The sequence below is a fragment of the Carassius carassius genome, chromosome 39 (genome assembly GCF_963082965.1).
Source record: "Carassius carassius chromosome 39, fCarCar2.1, whole genome shotgun sequence".
NCBI classification, from domain to species: domain Eukaryota; kingdom Metazoa; phylum Chordata; class Actinopteri; order Cypriniformes; family Cyprinidae; genus Carassius; species Carassius carassius.
Window position 1 is genome coordinate 6,478,953 of NC_081793.1, and position 22,180 is coordinate 6,501,132.

At 37.4% G+C, this 22,180-nt stretch overlaps 2 protein-coding genes across 2 annotated transcripts; both read right to left on the reverse strand.

Annotated features, from left to right (window-relative positions):
- Nucleotides 1-912: 912 nt before the first annotated feature.
- LOC132121002 (cytochrome c oxidase subunit NDUFA4-like) lies at nt 913-2,513 on the reverse strand. Its single transcript, XM_059530206.1, has 4 exons — nt 2,420-2,513; nt 1,442-1,530; nt 1,283-1,343; nt 913-1,110 (listed from the first exon to the last, which is right to left on the reverse strand). Exons 1-4 carry the CDS (start codon nt 2,459-2,461, stop codon nt 1,054-1,056), a joined length of 249 nt encoding a protein of 82 aa, XP_059386189.1. The 5' UTR covers nt 2,462-2,513; the 3' UTR covers nt 913-1,053.
- Nucleotides 2,514-3,903: 1,390 nt separating this feature from the next.
- fam117ab (family with sequence similarity 117 member Ab) lies at nt 3,904-19,841 on the reverse strand. Its single transcript, XM_059530207.1, has 8 exons — nt 19,516-19,841; nt 18,680-18,819; nt 17,207-17,323; nt 16,930-17,013; nt 12,317-12,445; nt 12,030-12,177; nt 4,595-4,715; nt 3,904-4,187 (listed from the first exon to the last, which is right to left on the reverse strand). Exons 1-8 carry the CDS (start codon nt 19,616-19,618, stop codon nt 4,007-4,009), a joined length of 1,023 nt encoding a protein of 340 aa, XP_059386190.1. The 5' UTR covers nt 19,619-19,841; the 3' UTR covers nt 3,904-4,006.
- Between the last annotated feature and the right edge of the window lie 2,339 nt (nt 19,842-22,180).

The window sequence follows — 22,180 nt, forward strand, 5'->3', positions numbered from 1 at the left end:
TACACTTGAATCCTTTATGCATACTAAATTATTTTAATTATTTCAACTGTATATTGATTAAATATTCTACATTTTTAAAATATAAATGTTTTAACACTGTTTTAATAGATACACAGTACATAATGACACGAAATAAATCCTACAATAAAAACTGAGCTCTTGTAATAGCCTTCTACTGATAATAATTCTGTATATTTAATTATCTACTTTTCAGAAATGGCTGCATGGTGAATTCTTCATTTAGAAACTGTTATTAATTTTTGACTGGTTGAATTAGCTACGTTAAGCGTGTTGCTATACGATGTATTCACAACTAGAATTCACATCTTACCAGCACTTAACGTTGTTCACAAGTTCACATTTGTATGTGTTCTATTGATTGCCTTTGCAGATGTAAGATGTAACAGTATGCTGTCGTTACAGTGCATATATATTTGGAATCATTGTTTGTTATTTTATCGGTGATCTGTGGTTACAACTGCCCAGTGCTGCACTTGAACTCACCTGATGATGACAAGGAGCTCGAGTCCTGAAGTGATCTACTGTCTTCATGACAGCCGCAATCTGCGACATAATATGACTGAATTTAAGACCACTATATTCTTTTTTACATTTTAGTCCTATTCTAAAACCATTACCAGTGGATTAATAATATCTTGCGGCGTCATTTTTTCCTCTTCATATTTTTGTTACAATCAAATTACAAATATTTCATTTTTGTCATTATTTTTCCTCTCGTCTTAATTACAATTGATGAAATCAAATAAGTCTTCCAAAAAATATTTTGTTTCACGAAAGTCCAGAGTCTCCGTTACACTTCACAGGCATCACTGATTGTTATCAGCCTAGTTTAAGTCTTTTGTAAAGAGTTTATATCCTTAAATAGGCTATGTATTTAACAGAGACATTAACTAAGACTTTCAGTTTCTTTATTTAAAATGGGCATTTACATTCACAGATAAGATTTGAAAGCCTATTTGAAGACGTGTTGAATAGACCTCCAGGGCAGGACGTGCAGTGTTTAACACACCTAGCTGATTCACTGGGCTCTGCTCAGAAATCAGGCCTGTCCTTCTTCAGTTTAGAGTAGTCCATGTTGACCGTGAAAAGCTGTGGGAAGTAGAAATCGATTCAATTATTTTATTATGAAATAGTAACAAAAATAAATATTTTTGTAAGGTTTTCATTAGGCTTAATAGCCATATTGCCATATAGTCTATATATAAGAGAATTAAAAAATTGTTATTTCTAAATGGCAAAAAGTCTACATGAATATTTTCACCTTGTACTGGTCATTTGGCCCCAGTTTATTCCAAGGCTCTGGGTTGTTCTTGCGATCCCATCTGTTGACAGGTTTCAGTCAGTCATAAATTCTGAAATTATATTGGAACCTAAAGATTTTTGCCAGTTTGATGAAGTATTCGATGAAAAGGGTACTCACGAGCAGTCAGGGTTCTTTAGTGCGATACGGCCCAGGTAAAGCATAGACATGGTCGCTCCACCACCGATAAAGATGAAGAGAGGAATCAACTTCAAGGAGAGAAAGAATTGTAAATAGATAGCTTAACAATTACACAGAAAAAAAGAAATATACTTGATAACCTCCCTATACTGTCCTTCATATAGCCTACTAAAAGACCTGTTATCATATTTGTTCATTCAATTCAATAGTATTCAATAAGATAATAAAACCATCTTTACAAATATCAGCATTCAATTCGCTAAGTTTCTGCTAGCTGTAACATGAGTGTTGATAGTGACTGTAAAACACTATCAATACTTATGTTTCGTAATTAAGCTTGAGATATATTACATGCATTTAAATACATAGGCTTCATATGTTTTTTTTTCTTTCTTTCTTTTTATAGGACGAGAATCTAAAAACTATAAAATTATCAAACCCGAAAAGACTGACCCCTTTAATGCTGTCTATGTAGGCAGCTCACTAGGTATTGAAACGCTGCCATGCTTCTCTGAGGGAATTAGAACTGTTTTTATATTGATTCCAATCATTTACCAGCAGAAAGCTAATTTATTTTTGTTACATTAAGTCTACATGTAAGTCTCGATAGAAAGATGTTATATTTAACAACTAAAAAGAGGCACAATTGATTTCACCTCAATGTCCTTGACAGCTGCTGAACATTACACTGCAACACAGACACTGCCGGTTTACGTGCTCAGCCACTGTTGTTATATGGGGAATTCACGTAGCCTACATAAAGTATAGACTGAAAAAAAGTTTACCTTTTAAATCAAACATATTCTTATTAAATGTAGGCTACCCCTAGAGCAGCGGACCAGGATGTATATGACACAACCAACGTCAAAACGATTCTAAGGCATTTAATTTGAGAATGAATGAATCATCATTATTAACAGACAGGAGCATCAGCAGTAACAGATCTGAAATACTTACAGCCGGGTGACTTTTCACTTGTTTCAGTACGGCACTCAGCATGTCAAACTCCCAAAATATATCTATAAAGCAGAATGAATGAGATCCGATTGTGTTCGTATAGGCTCTGATGTGTGTTTCTGAAGGGGTGTGTGAAGGGATGCCTTATAAATGCGCTTTGAAGGTCTACTGGAGACAGGGGGCGCCCGCGGGTAACACATTCCTCAAGTGAGACTCATTCAAATGTGCCGGAAATATTCGTCCTTGTAATCACATACTGTTGTGTGGCCAAGCAAAATAAATCATACATGTTGGTGATCTGCCAGAATATAAAACTAAACTATTTAGCAAAAAGCTCTGGGATATCTTTAGTTTAGCTGAATCTTCCGTCATCTGAAATGATATTTTAGAATTTCTTAATTTATATTTCTCAAAACATTAATATAAGTTATATCATGTAAGGAAAATAAGTGAAATCTGACAAGGTAGATAGAAGCAGCAGGTATAAAACTAAATCATTTGAAATAACAGATTAAAAAAAAACATACAAATCTGGTTTAGTGCATATAAATCACGTTACTTGATGGCATCAGATTAGCACTTAATTTTCTTTTGATAATCTTGACAGTCAAAATCACTGTATGTTATTTTTCATAATATCACCCACTTGGAATTTAGTAAAAAAGAACAGACATTCACCCGACTATTGTTGCTCAATTCTATTTTATCGGTTCCTAAACACACTGCAGACATGCAAGAATTTAAGTGATCTATAGAAAGAAAAGAGTAAATGTATCATCAATGCACACATAGTTTCCCATGTACTTTCCAATGTGAAGGCAAGTTTAAACTTATCTGAATATAAAACATTTCAACAAAAGCTTAAAAAAAGATTGTGCACAATGAGCATTTTGGATAAAGAAAAACTCTTGAAGTCGGATAACGTCACCATTTACATTCTATAGGTTATCTTTAGCAAAAATATATGTGCAAACAGTACAGAGCTCCTAACTAATCGTACATTCACATACAAATTAATCTAAACAAATATAAAAATAACATTCATTTGTTCAAGGTATACCATGTAAATATTCTTTAGACACACAAAAAACACTCTAATTTTGAAAATATATAAAGGGTGAATTTAAATGTACAATTAGAGCATGACTGTAACATTCACCTCAAATAAGAACATAAATATACCTACTAACGTGACTGTAATAATCCACTCACATACTTTCTGCAATAAACTTTTCATATATATATAAAAATGCATTTGCCAATGTATTTTTTCATTGAAACACTGAAGTGGGTGGTAAAATGCTGATTTAAAATACAAGTCTTTCATTCCAACAGGATATTTTCAAGACTCTCACTGACTCAAAGAAACATGGTATTTTCTTATTACAGTTTCTTTTTAAATTAGAAAATAAACTTTTACTTTTTCCACCATTTAACAATGAAAAATATAATTTTTAAAAGTAAGGTCAGATACTAGGCAAATACAATATTAAAAAGTGAAGTACTGAGTGTTTTATTTTTTCCCTATCTCTCTCATGCAGAGTAACAGATGCCACTTTTACAGGTTTTGCTTTTGTTATTAACTCCTCACTGTCCCACCCAGCAGGACCCTGGAGAAACTGAGAGGCTGCAGATCAGGAAGTCCACTGGAGGTAGGAGGGGCTTCGGGAGATTGACAGGGCAGAAGGCTGAGCCTGTGTGTGTGGTGAAGTTCACTTTGTTGGGGTCGGGGCAGGAGAGCATGTACACGTGGTCCAAACATGGAAGGCTGAATTAGAGGATGGGGTGGAAAAAAAAAATTCACAGGATGCACAATAGTCAAGACTGAGTTAAAGGGATAGTTCACCCAAAAATGTGACCCAAACCTTTATGAATTTCTTTCTTATGTTGAACATAAAAGAAGATATTCTGAAGGTTGCTGGTAATCAAACAGTTGGTGGTTGCTATTGATTTCCTTAGTATTTTCCTTCCTATGGAAGTCAATGGCAACCACCAACTGTTTGATTACCAACAATCTTTAAAATATCTTCTATGTTCAACATAAGAAAGCAACTCATACAGGTTTGGAACAACATGAGGGGGAGTAAATGATGACAGAATTTTCATTTTTGGGTGAACTATCCCTTTAAGTACTAAGAACACCAACAGCAACCCTAGCATTTTATGCCTACTTACGTGTTCTCTTCACACACTCGGACTCTCTCACAACCCTCTGGTGGATCTCTCTGAAAGCAGTAGGTGTTATTGGGTTGTGGTGATGAGGACAGCATTAAGATACATGAGCTGACCTCCTCAACTGAAGACAGAGTGGTATCACAGTCAGTTCAAGTTAAGCAAAGATACACAGTAAGGTGCCAGATTTATGAATTGGAAACTGGGGGCGTTTCCTAGTTGAGTGGTCAAAATATACTTGAAATCTCACTTGTTATTATCTAGGAATAAAAAAAGTTTATATATAATATATATACATATAAATACAGGTTCTGGTCATATAATTAGAATATCATCAAAAATTTGATTTATTTCACTAATTCCATTCAAAAAGTGAAACTTGTATATTATATTTATTCATTACACACAGACTGATATATTTCAAATGTTTATTTCTTTTAATTTTGATGATTATAACTGACAACTAAGGAAAATCCCAAATCTCAGAAAATTTGAATATTACTTAAGACCAATACAAAGAAAGGATTTTTAGAAATCTTGGCCAACTGAAAAGTATGAGCATGTACAATTAAGAACAGGGATACCATGGTCCTTAAACCAGGTACTGGTACCTTTGGCACTGTGTGCAGGTGCCAAGTCCTGTTGGAAATTAAATCTGCATTTCCATCTCCAGGGTGTGGTTATCCCTATTGCTTGTAAACTTTTTTTCTACCACATCTTTTCCTTCCCTTCGCCTCTCTAATAATGTGCTTGGACACAGAGCTCTGTGAACAGCTAGCCTCTTTTGGAATGACCTTTTGTGTTTTGCCCTCCTTGTGCAAGGTGTCAATGGTCGTCTTTTGGACAACTGTCAAGTCAGCAGTCTTTCCCATGATTGTTTAGCCTACAGAACTAGAGACCATTTAAAGGCTTTGCAGGTGTTTTGAGTTAATTAGCTGATTAGAGTGTGGCACCAGCTGTATTCAATATTGAACTTTTTCACAATATTCTAATTTTCTGAGATACTGAATTTGGGATTTTCCTTAGTTGTCAGTTATAAACATCAAAATAAAGAGAAATAAACATTTGAAATATATCAGTCTGTGTGTAATGAATGAATATAATAAACAAGTTCCACTTTTTGAATGGAATTAGTGAAATAAATAATAAATAAACTTTTTGATGATGTTCTAATTATATGACCAGCACCTGTACATATAAAAAACATAACAAAATTAGAATAACAAACTTTGAATATACTCTAACACTACACAATAGTTACTCTTAAAAAACAATTTAAATGCTTTTTATGTTTGTGGTATTTAAAATAGATCATTACCATCCATAATAAGGATTTTTACTTTGTGTGTGTTATGTCTGCTTTATAGTATACTGCAGTTTCAGTCAATATCATGTTAATCTTGAGTACCGTATTTTTCGGACTATAAGTCGCACCTTAGTATAAGTCGCATCAGTCCAAAAATACGTCATGATGAGGAAAAAAACATATATAAGTCGCACTGGACTATAAGTCGCATTTATTTAGAACCAAGAGAAAACATTACCATCTACAGCCGCGAGAGGGCGCGCTATGTCTTCAGTGTAGACTACAGGAGCACTGAGCAGCATAGAGCGCCCTCTGGCGGCTGTAGACGGTAATGTTTTCTCTTGGTTCATGTCTCTTAGTTCATTTCTCTTGGTTCATGTCAAATTAATTTTGATAAATAAGTCGCACCTGACTATAAGGACCAGCCAAACTATGAAAAAAGTGCGACTTATAGTCCGGAAAATACGGTACATAGAGCAGTACTGCATCCTTCATATCTCTGAAGACTCCTGGAGGTGTGCCGTCAATACTAAGACAGAGTCTTAGGTTATAGATAGATAAATACAGATAGTATGAAAAATAACTATATTTGCAGCATTGTTGTTCTCTGCTGTTTTTTTATTGTTTCTGTTGTTGTTAAAATAATCGCATAATCCGCAACTCTAAACTTGGGGCATTAAATTCATAAAATTTTATGAAAATTAGACTGAATTTTACTTACCCTCGAAGCATTCTAGGTGTATAGGACTTTCTTCTTTCAGACAAATCCAACAGGAGTTAAATAAAAAATTGTCCTGGATATTCAAAGTTCTATCATTGCAGTCAGTAGGTGTTGCAGTTGAACAGTTCACAAGTCGTCAAAAAAAGCACTTGCATTTATAATAAAATGGGCCGGACACGGCTCCAGGGCTTGAAGAAAGGCCTCCTGTAGTAGATACATGCCTTTTTGTAAGAAAAATATCCATATTTCAAACATAATAAACCCTTTTTTCTCACTTTCGTCATCTGTCATATACCGTTCTGGCGTATGATGCACAACGTATGTGCAGCGTGCGCCTCTGAGAAATGCTAGTCTCACGAGTTTATTTATGGGTGCAAAGGAAGCAAAGTTTCCTCACTTTATCAAAGGAAAACCAGTCTCCTTTGGTTTACAGTGGGTACAGAAAGTATTCAGACCCCCTTAAATTTTTCACTCTTTGTTATATTGCAGCCATTTGCTTCATTTTTTTCCTCAATGTACACACAGCACCCCATACTGACAGAAAAACACAGAATGGTTGACATTTTTGCACATTTATTAAAAAAGAAAAACTTAAATATCACATGGTCCTAAGTATTCAGACCCTTTACTCAGTATTTAGTAGAAGCACGCTTTTGATCTAATACAGCCATGAGTCTTTTTGGGAAAGGTGCAAGTTTTTCACACCTGGATTTGGGGATCCTCTGCCATTCCTCCTTGCAGATTTTCTCCAGTTCTGTCAGGTTGGATGGTAAACGTTGGTGGACAGCCATTTTCAGGTCTCTTCAGAGATGCTCAATTGGGTTTAAGTCAGGGCTCTGGCTGGGCCATTCAAGAACCGTCACAGAGTTGTTGTGAAGCCACTCCTTCATTATTTTAGCTGTGTGCTTAGGGTCATTGTCTTGTTGGAAGGTGAACCTTCGGCCCAGTCTGAGGTCCTGAGTACTCTGGAGAAGGTTTTCGTCCAGGATATCCCTGTACTTGGCCGCATTCATCTTTTCCTCGATTGCAACCAGTCGTCCTGTCCCTGCAGCTGAAAAACACCCCCACAGCATGATGCTGCCACCACCATGCTTCACTGTTGGGACTGTATTGGACAGATGATGAGCAGTGCCTAGTTTTCTCCACACATACCGCTTAGAATTAAGGCCAAAAAGATCTATCTTGGTCTCATCAGACCAGAGAATCCTTCAGGTGTTTTTTTTACCAAACTCCATGGGGGCTTTCATGTGTCTTGCAAAGGAAGGAGAGGCTTCCGTCGGGCCACTCTGCCATAAAGCCCCAACTGGTGGAGGGCTGCAGTGATGTTTGCCTTTCTACAACTTTCTCCCACCTCCCGACTGCATCTCTGGAGATCAGCCACAGTGATCTTTGGGTTCTTTTTTACCTCTCTCACCAAGGCTCTTCTTACCCGATATCTCAGTTTGGCCAGACGGCCAGCTCTAGGAAGGGTTCTGGTCGTCCCAAAGATCTTCCATTTAAGGATTATGGAGGCCACTGTGTTTTTGTAACCTTGGCCAGATCTGTGCCTTGCCACAATTCTGTCTCTGAGCTCTTCAGGCAGTTCCTTTGACCTCATGATTCTCATTTGCTCTGACATGCACTGTGAGCTGTAAGGTCTTATATAGACAGATGTGTGGTTTTCCTAATCAAGTCCAATCAGTATAATCAGACACAGCTGGACTCAAATGAAGGTTTAGAACCATCTCAAGGATGATCAGAAGAAATGGACAGCACCTGAGTGTCACAGCAAAGGGTCGGAATACTTCGGACCATGTGATATTTCAGTTTTTCTTTTTTAATAAATGTGCAAAAATGTCAACAATTTTGTGGTTTTCTGCCAATATGGGGTGCTGTGTGTACATTAATGAGAAAAAAAATAAAATTATTTTAGCAAATGGCTGCAATATAACAGAGTAAAAAAATTAAGGGGTCTGAATACTTTCCATGCCCACTGTAAATTGAAATCCTCTGACATTTTTCTTTGCAAATCCTAGGTTTTTGTCACGGTTGGTAAACTGTGATCTCGGGGTTTTTCACAATGTGGGTGAAGTTTGTGTGTTTCGCGTCATCACTGATTGTTTCATGTGGGCGTCTCAGCTAATTGTCATCAGCAGCAGCTTTCACTCATTACCTCTCCCTATATATTGCCCTGTCTAGCGTCTTGTGTTTGTCAGAGCGTTGTTTCAGTTTTCCGTGTCTCATGTTCTGCCCTCCTTGTGTTTGCTTTTCTTCGTTGGATTGTTTTGTCTCCCCGGAACCCCGTCCACTCATCTCATCTCATCGCATCTCTGGATACACCACTTACCTTCACCGCTCGCTTCCCACAGTTCTTGTGTCACCCGCTCCTGCTGCCAACTCACCATCGCACTCTGGATCCTCTGAACACCTGCATCTTCCCGGACTGTGTATCCCCCACCAAGAATCATCTGTTTCCCTGTCTTCATTTGTATTGTCTCTTTACATCATTAAAAATCACTAACTCACACTTTCTTCCTGCCAGTACTTTGACCAGTCGTTACAGAACACTCTGACCATCATGGAAGCAGCGAGCACCACTTCTCTCTCCAAGTTCATCCACCACAGTGTCACCCGTATGGATCAGCAGCAGGAGAGTATTGTCAACCCCGGACCCGCGGTCCGAGCGCTGGTGACACAGGTGTTCGAGCTTACCCAGCAGATCCACCAGCTGACCTCTCCCGCTGCGCCATCCACACCGCCTGCACTGCCTGCCCCCCGGGACATCTCCAATGACCACTTCCGGCCTGAACCTCGTCTTCCGGCGCTGGAGAGCTATTCCGGTGAGCCTGACTTTTGCAGAACTTACCTTAACAAGTGTTCCATGAACTTTGCATTACAACCCCGCACCTTTGCGACAGAAGAGTCCAAGGGTGTTCTTGCTCTCACTTTGCTCTCCGGCAGGGCCGCGTTATGGGGGATGGCGGTGTGGGAGAATCACCATCCGTGTTGCACCTCGTTCCACGCTCTCTCCAAGGAGATGAAGAGGGTCTTCGACCAGGCCGCGACTGGCAAGGAAGCCGCTCGCAGACCTCCGACAAGGGGACCTGTCAGTGGCGGAATATTCCATCCAGTTCCGCACCTTGGAGGCCGCGTGCCAGTGGAACGAGGAGGCGCAGTGGGATCGATTCCTGCATGGGCTGACCGACCGTGTTCATAAGGAGATCTACCTCCTCGAGTCACCTACCAATTTCAATTGTCCCATCGACTTGGCGCTCTGTGTGGACACCCGGATTAACCGTCTTGGTAAACAGGCCAGTCATTCACGTCTTCACAACTCTCCAGAACGGGGTAACTCGAGTCAAGAGAACATGGTCGGTCCTGTCTCCGATCACGAACCCATGCAGGTGGGTAGAGCTCGACTATCCCGGGAGGAGAGAGAGAGGCGGAGGTCCCGAGGACTATGTTTATATTGCGGTGGCTCTGGTCATATCCTTCGTACATGTCCGGTAAAAGAGCCAGCCCGGTAGTAAGTTCGAGGCTACTATCGGGCAGGATCTCCGCCGGGAAGTCCTCAACTACATCATCGACTCTCCTTCCGGTGAAACTGCGGTGGGAGAACCACTCTCACAACTGTCACGCCCTTCTGGACTCTGGAGCCGAAGGTAATTTCATTGACACTGTCCTGGCACGTCACCTGAACCTTCCTGTCCTTACCTTGTCTCGCCAGATCCACGTCACCGCACTCAATGGCCAGGAACTGCCACACGTTACTCACACCACTGAACCCATAACTCTGCTCACCTCAGGCAACCACACTGAAACCATATCCTTTTTTCTCATGGACGCCCCAGTTGCATCCATCGTTTTAGGTCATCCCTGGTTGGTCAAACACAATCCACGAGTGGATTGGGGTTCCAACACTGTCACCTTGTGGAGTGAAAGTTGTCATGAGTCTTGTCTGGTTTCTGCTTGTCCTGTTGTGCCTGTTTCTGTCTTTCAGAAGGAGACCATGGTGTTATCAAACATGACCGCAGAGTACTTGGACCTGAAGGAGGTGTTCAGTAAGTCCCGTGCTGCTTCTCTTCCTCCGCATCGTCCCTATGACTGTGCTATAGACTTAGTCCCAGGTAAGTCTCCGCCTAAGGGCAAGCTTTACTGTCTTTTTATTCTGGAGAGGGAGGCCATGGAGAAATACATTTCTGATTCCAACCAAGATTTAGAGAACGTTGTGTTGTTTAGTCTCCAAGAATCCTTCTTCCTGGAGCCAACAACTCTCTGTCTGGTGGAGTATGACAGTTGGTGAGAGAAAAGTATTATGTTTTGATATGCTACAGGAGGCCTTTTATTCACCCCCGGAGCTGTGTGCGGTATGTTTTATTATGGATGTGCGCACTTTATTTGACGACTTGTGGACTGTTCAACTGCAACACCCTACAATAACTCCAACTGTATTCGTCTGAAAGAAGAAAGTCATATACACCTAGGATGCCCCGAGGGTGAGTAAAACACAAGCTAATTTGAATTTTTGGGTGAACTAACACTGTGTGACTTCTGAGGTTACACCCAGTCTCCCTTGGCAACAGGGAGTCTATTCAGATTAATAAGCCTAACCAAGAGATAATAGTTTGCTCTATATTACTCTTAACTTTTATCCTTGAAAGTATTTTAGCATTTGCTGTAATACTGTAAAGAAAAACCAAATTGTCAAAATCAAAAAGTTTGTTCTTTTCCAAATACACCATATTACAAACCACACCAAATTAATAGCATACAAAATATATGCTGTATATACACTACATACGCAACATGAACATAAATATTTGTACACCGAACAAACTATCTAATGTTCAGAAATATTTTTACAAATTCATTTTTCTATTTTAATGTTTTTTAAAAAGCATTACAGTAAAAGTTGTCTAATTGAGTTTTCATGTTAAATATTTTATTACAATTAATTGTTTGTAAAACTATCAAACTAAACATTTATTTGTTTCATAAATAATCCATGGTATTTTCAGGAACAGCTTGTTTAAATTCTAAACAAGGTGATATAACTACAGTAATACTGCACATGTGATTTAGAGTAAAGCGTCCAAACGATACATGACTGACTACCTGAAGGGGGCCAATCTGGCGAAATAATGGATTATGCATCGTAAGTAGATCATGGTTTCTGCACTGATGAAGACTTATTTATTGACTTTATATCTTCAAGACTTGTAAAACAAATGCCTGTACCAGTATTTGGGTGCTTTAGTTGCAAAACTTAACTATAAGAAACTTAAAAGATCATGTTGATGACGTTTTAATTGACTGAATTTATGATTACTGAATTGATAGGCTTGACATCATTTTTAACTGGTTCATTTAAACAAACAGTCCAAAAGAACTGGTTTGTGGAAAAGGACCGGACTAAAGAAAAAGAGAACTACCAGTGTCGAGTTCTAGAGGGCGCTGTGGAGAGTAAGATGTGGATGAGGAAGAAGAATGGGAAGCTACAAGGGAAGATCCAATCTGAAATCCACTCCTGGAGCTCAGGTGTGGAACAGGAGCCCTGTGGCCGTCAGGAACCTCATACAGCTACATAAAAAAAAAAAAATACACACTATTACAATTACTTGAAGGTTTCCAGTTGTGCAAGGCAAGTTTGAATATACAATTTTATTTTTCATGATAACAGTCTTCACAATCAGTTAAAATGATGAAGTGCTAAACCTACTCCACAGTGGTGAACTGATGAATTATGTGTGAAGACTTTCTCCAGCTCCTGATCTAGTCTCTCTTCACTTTGACGCAAGCGTGACGACAGTCGAGTCAATGACGCAGGTGGGATTAATAGAGCAGGGGACTGAGATGAGAGAAAACACATATTGTTATAAGTTGGATTACATTAGCCTTATAATTGTTACCTTTAGTCTATAATTTTTCAGAATCAGAATGAGCTTTATTGCCAGGTATGTTTACACATTCAAGGAATTTGTTTTCGTGACAGAAGCTTCCGCAGTGCAACAGAATGACAGCGACAGAACAAAAAACACATTAAGAAGGAATAAAAAAATACAAGTAAGTAAGGAATAACAATATACAAATTGACAATGGTATGTGCAGGTATATTACAATAGGCAGTTTTGTATGTACAGGGATATTATGTGCAAATTTGAAGTGTAGACTAAGTATGTGTGTATAAATAGTGTTGTGTGTTCCACAGTTATTAACTGTTTCAGCAGCTCTTGTGGTAGGTTGAATTTCCTCAGCTGGCGAAGGAAGTACAAACTCTGTTGGGACTTTTTCACAATGGAGTCAATGTGAATGTCCCACTTCAGGTCCTGAGAGATGGTGGTGCCCAGGGGACCTGAATGACTCCACTGCAGTCACAGTGCGGTTCATGATGGTGACTGGGGGGAGAGTAGTGGGGTTTCTCCTGAAGTCAACTATCAGGATTTTATCAAGTTTTTTTTGTACTTTTTTTTTTTTTTTTTTAATTAAAAGACAATGTTGTTGGGTCCAAGTCAAGTACAAGTCCTTAACCAAGTGAGTTTACATCTGACTCCAGCAGAAACTGGGAGTGTGTGTTGATATTCAATTAACCGTTATTCATTGTGATGAAAAGAAATACAAATAGTATAATAATAATTTATTTTTTAAATATTGGAAGTTTGCATAGCCCCTTAGGGGACCCCGGCCCCCTGGTTGAGACCACTGCTCTAACATTAATAAAATTTAAACAATTTCACTAATATTAATAAATTTTTTGTATGTTTACTTAGCTGCAGCGAGGAGGTTTCCTACATTTTCATCCCCATAATGTATTTAATTTAAACACTCTTAAAAAGCATGTAATGCATATTCAAACTCAAAAAATTATGGAAACTTCAAAGTTAGCATGAAAAAAAAGACATACATAAAATGAAAGGAGCTTATATTTTCAGTTCATGCTAGATGGTGTGATTTAATCAATCTCCCAAGCCTGGTATTAATTTACACACACACACACACATATATATATATATATATATATATATATATATTTTTTTTTTTTTTTTTTTTTACACAGAAAGGAAAAGGCAGATCAACATACTGTATAAAACAGCCCACCACAGTTTGCTTTTTTATGGGTGTGCAAAAACTAAATCATGACAATGAACCACTGTGCAGAAAAATGCCATTAGAGCTTGAATGAATATTATATACATATATATTTATATATGTATATATATACATACATACATACATACATACACACACAACACACACAATGTTTTTGTGTTTTTTGGTTTTTATACTGTACAAACTGTATATTCTATCGCCCTACACCAACCCTACACCTAACCCTAACCCTCAAAGGAAACTTTGTGCATTTTTACTTTCTCAAAAAAACTCATTCTGTATGATTTATAAGCATTTTGAAAAATGGGGACATGGGTTATGTCCTCATAAGTCACCCTCTCCTTGTAATACCGGTGTCATACCCATGTCATTATGCAAAGTTGTGTCCTGATATGTCACAAAAACAAGAGCACATAGATATGCCATAAACCAATCTGCAACTTGTTGTTCTCCAATGTGGAGAATGAAGGATGTTACAAACACTGGTAAATGTAGCCACAGGAGGATATTTATAGCACATTTCATTTTAAGCAAGTACTGCAATATGCTTCATTCCTGTTAATGTGACTACCAAACTTTGAAGTGAGTTTACTTTACAGTATATCTGATAAAGTGCTGTGTGTGTGATGTTGCAGATTGCTTGTCTACAATTTGGTGCAACTGTAAGATATAATGGATAAAAAAAAAAAACTAACAACAGCCATAAAAAATATCATCTACCTACGTAAAACTAAACTGAAATTAAAAACAATAATACATAATGATATAAGATAATGAAACTGTTATAATATCATGAAACTGTAATAACCCTAAGAAGTGTAATATCTGTTTGCAGCTGGCCAGCATGTGTTCAAAGCAGAACAGTTTTTGATACAACCACTCTTCCTGTTACTTTTTGCAATCCTCCTCACTTCCTCTAACAGTTGTGTACATGTGTCAGAATATGGCACTTTAGTGCACTTGAAGTCTTCACCCGCAGACCACTGAGCTCATTTGAATTTGATGAGCATCTAGAAGCTCATCAGAATAAGAAGAATGTGCTTTCCTAGGCTATAATACAAATAGAATTGTATTATAATTTTACTACAATAATATGTTGCAACATACTGATACATGACATGCAGTGGCATAGATTTCCATGCAAGTATTTTGGGTTCATCTTTACATACATGCCTACACATAGTATGTTTTATTAATAAGGTGTATACCTGAATTTCGCCTTCTTTTGGAAAAATAAATGTTGTCCACGCTTTGATCGGACAGCTCATATTGTTACAGCACTCTAAACCATGACTCCCTTTACTGACCAAAGACATCTTTACTGATCAGCGGGATTAATTTGGTTAAGGTTAGGTATAACGGTGGGCTTTGGGGAGAAAGACAAGTAATGAAGCAGCATCCACTTCTGATTTGCTGTTTTATAATGTACTACAATACAGTGAGGTGCAAATAGTATCTGCCACTATTTACACTTATGTAGTGCAAGAAAATACTGCTACTTTCACTAAGAGTAAAAAACACCAAATTCTATTTGCACTTGGTGACGTTTGTAAGATTTTTGAGTATCAAAATACATTCCCATAACCAAGTTTATTGTTCGTTGACTACTATAAGCACAATCAAACATCTACAAATGATTCAGACTGGTCTTCAGCGAACCCAAAACAGCCCATGTTACACCTCTCTTTATCTCCTTGCACTGGATACCGGTTGCAGCTCGCATCAAGTTCAAGACATTGATGCTTGCATATGGAACAGCCACAGACTCAGCACCCCTCTACTTTCACTCGCTTTTACGAATCTACATCCTCTCCAGAAGTCTAAGATCCGCTAGTGAGCAACGCCTCATGGTACCATCACAGAGATGCTCAAAATCACTTTCCAGAACATTCTCATTCACCATTCCTGGCTGGTGGAATGATCTTCCCACCCCTATCTGGAATGCTGAATCCCTGACAAGTTTCAAACGACAGATGAAAACTCATCTCTTTCTAAACTATTTGGCTTCATCGCAAAAAAAAAAACCCTTTCTACTTTTTTTTTTTTGTAGCTTGTACTTATTTCAACAATGTCTAAAACTTGGTATTACAAGCACTTCCTGTGTCTGTTTGCCCCTTTAAGAAGAATGGCTTTATGTATCTCCCAATTGTAAGTCCCTTTGGATAAAAGTGTCTGCAAAATGACTAAATGTAAATGTATGCAATACATCGGTTTATTTCCCCTAAAAGTGTAAACACTGAGCCTCCCGGGCACCATCAAAACATTAAGAGCGGTATGTTCAGATCCATCAATCTCTTTCCAGTAGTGCTGTCAAACGATTAATCATGATTAATCATATCCAAAATAAAAGTTTTGGTTAATATAATATGTGTGTCTACTATGTATATTTATTATGTACAGTATATATAAATACACACACATACAGCATATATTTAGAAAATATTCACATGTATATGTATTTACATTCTTATACTTTATATTATATATAAATATATTTAATATATTACTTAAAAATGTTCTTAAATATATGCATGCATGTGTTGGCATTTATATATACTTATATACACAGTACACACACATATATTATGTAAACAAAAACTTTTATTTTGGATGCGATTAATCGTGATTAATCGTTTGACAGCACTACTTTACAGCGCAACCAATAGGGCGAATTTGGGGAGTGGCTACTGTAGCAGGCTCAGCAAGAGGGTGTTTGGCCAGGGTGGGACCATGGAAATTTGGTTACAGAAGCTCAGGCCAAAAGTAGAAGACTTGCAAAGTACAGACAGACAACGGTGTAAAACAAGGTTAAACACTGGTGGTGCTTTTACAACATAAAGGAATGGGATGGAATGTTTGGGTTTCAACCAGAATGCTGAAATTGCAGAGTTTCCTTTTGACAGGAAAGCTAAACGTAACTTTTTCTGCCACATATTTTGGCTCTTTACTGTCAAGCCCAAGATAAAATCATAAGATAGTGTAAAGACAAGAACAATCATATGGGCTTGATGAGTGCAAGAAAAACTGCAAGGTAATGCTAGTAGCAAGGAAATGGCATACTTCATTTTTATTTCAATTTTACCACAATAAGACAGATTCCAAATAGCTCTGTTTGATCTCATGTTGAGGCTGAAAAGGGAAACGTGGATTGGGAATGAGGAACCAGGGAGCATAGAAGAGTTTGAAAGAGAGAATGATAGTATGTGTTTGTGCGTATATTAGTACCTGATGTTGGTTGTGCAGTTTCTCTTGATTGCCAACCAGAATGCCTGACCTTTTCTTCTGTTGCAGTCGTTTCAGTCTGAAAAACTTAAAAGCAAAAACAGTGTAAGGATAGAAAAGAGAAGGGAACCAGCAGACATTTTCTTATACAGATGCATGCAGTATGATATAGATATAGTATTAAATCTTACATGACTCACAATTCACACAACCACAAATGAACTATCTATAAGTTTCAAGCTATTTTCAGGAGTGAAGTGCCATATTTATTGAGACTTACTGAATCTGCACATACGTCAGTACCATCCTGAAGACATTCTGAATTTCCCCATGATGCGGAACGTTTGTGAAATCCAACAGCTGTTTTTTCAGCTCCAGCTAACCAAGCGTGTGGTGTCTTACAAAAATAACAACTATTATAAATCACATAAAACTACCCTTCACAATCGTAGTTTGAAGTTTATACAGCAACTTTGTTATATTTGTCTGGCTGATTTTTTAAGTGTTCACTGAATTATGTTTATTGATTTAGTCACCGTTTATTCAAAACGTATTGTGCCAGGACTGAATATGTGCAACTTGAAAACAACTGCGATCTAAAGACCTTTTTTTTTTTTTTTTTGGAAACTAGTACAATTAGACATTTTGCCATTAACCAGCACCATGTGCAAATAAGACCATAGAGAGACCAAAACAAGTCAATTTAACAAGTACAGCAAGTGGGTAAAACAGTGTTAAGTTGATGATATAAAAGATGATATAAAAAATGAGGAACAGAAAACAGATGATATTTAAAAAATGAGAAAAGCGGATACACTCATTTTCCCTGCAGTGATGCAACCTAGTTTGAGCAAACAATGGTACAATGATGAAGTCAGAGGACAACACAGACTTTTGGTATATACCATGGAACTGCATGGCCCCGTTTACACTGGTATCTATCCTGAGTAAGCAGTGTCAGGGAAATTTACTTTTAAAAATAATGCATTACGATATTGCATTACTCCATAAAAAAGTTAATGATTGCATTACCTAGTTACTGTTTATGGAAAGTAATGCATTATGTTACTTTTGCCACATGGGCTGGGCTAGCTAATTTGTAAAAAAACAAAAAAAGGATGTCGTTACCTCGACAAAATGATCTCGTGGCCACGACATAATATGACATTCCCACAAATTAATATCTCGTGGCCACGACATATTATCACGTTCCCACGAGTTAGTATGTCGTGGCCACGAGAAAAAACATGTCGTTCCCTCAACATAAGAAGTCGTGGCCACGAGAAATGGATGTTGTTCCCTCAACATAGCATCTCGAGGCCACGACATAATGATGTCTTTACCTCGACAAAATGATCTCGTGGCCATGACATAATATGACGTTCCCACAAGTTAATGTGACGTTCCCACAAATTAATATCTCGTGGCCACAACATATTATCACGTTCCCAAGAGTTATTATTTCGTGGCCACGACAAAACTAAGTAAACCGAACAAGTCACCTTACGGGCACCATAGAAAACAAAGTCACTTGCGTTACTTAATTACTTGTAAATTTAAAAGCAATGCGTTACTTTACTAGTTACTTGGGAAAAGTTGTCGGATTACATAACTCACGTTAACTGTAATGCATGGGTGAGTCAGCTCAACTCAACTAAACAGAACAGTAATATGGGACTAGAATTGAATGTATGTTAAGACTATAATGTGATTCAGGGCCACATGATTTAATCAGAAGATTGAATCCCTTCACCTGGGTGGATTTTTCTTCCCTGTCGTGTTCGTCGCCCTCTTTGGGCCACTGGCCTTGCAAGTACGGTCCCACAATCGCATCCAAAGATACTGTGCGCCGAATCTGAGTCTGCAAACGGCACTGTGCTTGGGTTCTATCACCTGAGGAAACAAGAAAGCTTAAAAACACCTGAAACAAAAGTGATCACAGCAAATTGCATGGACAGAGAACAAGTGCTAATTTCTTCGTATACTTCAATGAGGGGTAAAATACATGCATTCATCCTATATATAATTGTTTGTGTTAAACTTTACAAATCACTGGTTTAGATCATAAAAATGTTTCTAATAATTATTCATTCTAATTATATTATTATTAAAATAACAATTTGACCTGTAAAGATTAGCATGGTTTCCATAATGTCTTAGTATTTGGATTGTCTGTCCAGTAACACTGGAGCTGAAATGAACAAAACCAGTTCTCCAGCATGACCTGAGATGTTTCAAAGAGTATCTAGAAAAAGTTAACTTAAACGTTTGAAGTAAAAATACAGCCAATGTTTATAAGTAATATTATAATGATGATGAAGGTGATAATGATGATTATGTGTTGCTTGCTATACACCAGTAAATTCCAGAAGAAAACTTAAATGTAAAAATTCACTTAAATGTACATATATTCTAAGGTTAATTAAATATTTAATGTGTTTTGATTTAAAGCATACAAAGACACAAACTAAAGTACTAATGCAGTTGCAAACTCAATGATTCACATTCCATTTCCTGTTAACCTTCAAGAAAGACATTCAGTGGCTCAGATCATGTGTGATAGTTGCGGATGTGTATTAAATACTTCACCTGGATTGATATTTTTGACGGCAGCTCCAGCTGCTTTGAGCAGCGTGAAGGGAACAATAGCTTTGAGAGGCTGGAGACCTGATCCGTTCCTGGACATCTTCATCTCTTCACAAACTCTAGCGTCATTAGCAGATTTTTCCTTCTTTAACTATCTATTTCCAGCTATCTGTTCATTCTAAATGTTTCTCATCTAGTTTCTTAACTAGACCGATAAATCTACTTAATCGTATTCAACTATACGATTATACATTTAAGAGAGTTATTTGCTGCTCAACACCGAGCTGATTTCTGCATCTCAAAAAGCTCTGTGTCGGATCTTTCATTCATTTTGGGAAGTGGGCGGATACCTTTAGAATTCCCCTTTTGATTGGCTAAAAGAGACAGTTGCGCAATGGTAATTGGGTAATAAGACATCAATCCAGAAACGGTATAAACATTTTTGGCTTGTTCTCAAAGAATTCTATGAACTGCTCATTTGCAGTCTCTCTCGCTCTCTCTCTCTCTCTCTCTCTCTCTCTCTCTCTCTCTCTCTCTCTGATTGTGGGAATGTTTTTGCTTTCTCATCCAAAGCTATAGAAAGAATTCAGAATTCTTATATATATATATATATATATATATATATATATATATATATATATATATATATATATATATATATATATATATATATATATCAGATTGTTCATTTTAGGTGAACTATTTCATTAGGTTCTTTCCTAGTTGTCAAATGTAGCTTATTTAGTAATTAACATCTTCAAGGCTAAAAAGGCTAAAAAAAAAAAAAAAAAAAAAATCTTCCATCTTCTCTAGCACTCTCTATTCTAATTCTATACTTTAAAAAAAAAAAAACATTTGCCCCATTTAGACTAAGAGTCTATTAATTTACTTCTTGTTTTCTTAAAAATCTAATCTTTTTGTATTCTAGCTGTTTTCTTTTTATTTATTATGTAATAATAATAATAATTATAATAAAACCTTGCTACATGTACTGCATTAAGGTAACTGAGACTTGTTATAGCACTTGTATATCATTGCTCTCTTGTTGATTTTGATTGATTCCATTGTCAATTGGGAACTAATTCATACTTAACTAGGAAAAGCAACATATTTCATATCTATATAAATGTGGTATTTCGTCCAAGGGTGTAACAGTCCCGGTTGGGTGGGTGTCTTCAGCATGTATTGTTGGAGATAATTTTTCATCAGTGGTGGTTTGCATAGGGTGGAGTTTGTGTGAGATAACACCTTTTGAATATTTACATTAATTGTTGTCTTATATTCTTTTAGCGGAAGAGCTGTTTTGTGGTCAGTGTACTGACACATTTGTCACATTTGTTTGAAAAGTGCATGCGTATTATCTTTCTTTAAAATAAATTATATTTTGGGGTTGCAGAATTTTATTAACAGAAATAATAAGAGACCTTTTAGACCCATTTAAAGACTGTTTTTAAGATTTTGATATAGATTGATATAAAGTGATTCAAGAATGCTTTTTGGCGTATTTCATTTTGAGTTTCACTTGAAGAAAACATGCTTTATCTGACCCCATGCACATCCAACAGGAAGGGTTTTTCTTTTGCCCTTTGTCTTTTGTAAATCTATCTTTTAGGATAAAGTCATTTTTCAGCTTCACTCATATCAGTCAAAGGTCACATCTTTTTGGCAAGCATATTTTGAGCTAGCAGTGCCCATTTTGCATTTAGACACTTCTTTTATTATTTTTTTTACTGCAGCAGTCCAAAGTGAAAAAATTTGTTCTTTGTTTGACCCCTGGGCTGTGGTGACCCTAAATTTAAGTCCATTTGTAATGAATTCCACATTGACATCTGGAGTATGCTTAAATAATGTGTTCCGTCCGGACTGCAGGCCGTTATGTACTTATGTGAGACTTTATACCATAGGCTTTTTTGACTTGGTCCCACCTAGCAACCACACAGCAACACACAAAAAAACTCAGAACATCAATAGCAACAGCATAGCAATGCCCTGGCAACCACCCAGAACAACCTAGCTAATACTAGAATTTTCTTCAGAGGCCAGATTTGCGCTTTCAGTTCAATAAATGCATACATCAGATGGTTAGATGAAGAACACTGAACATGGTTTACATTGAGGGTTGACACAACACTACTTTACAACTGAAAAAGGAAAACTTTTTATGTGTTTGTCACACTCATGCTAAATTTGTTTAGTTAACATGGACTTCCTGGAGTTTCTGTCTCTCTTTTCCCACCTCTCCTTGTTTGTGATGGTTTCTGTCATTTTGTTCGGTCTTCCAAAAAAGGGCACAACTAGAAATCAGTGGTTAAGTTGTATTTACAACACTGTGCCAGTACAGTACCTACCAAATATTCAGATGTGTGCAGCTCATTTAATGGAGGACTGTTTCCTGATTCTGGGAGACAAGATTTGCCACTGATGATTCAAACGCGAGTTTTGAGCAGTCTAGAGTAGGTGTGGTATCCTGATATATTTATGTTATAGTTACCGACAGTTCCACTCCACACCACAAGAGGTGCAGTTGACCTCCTGGATCATGTGAGTCCGGGCGCGGGGTATGTTATAGAGGAAGTGATAACCTGTTGTTGGGATGCTCTGTTACGCTAGTAATCAATAAAATACTAAGTACAGTTATAGTGCTTGACTCACTCCTTATATAACTGAA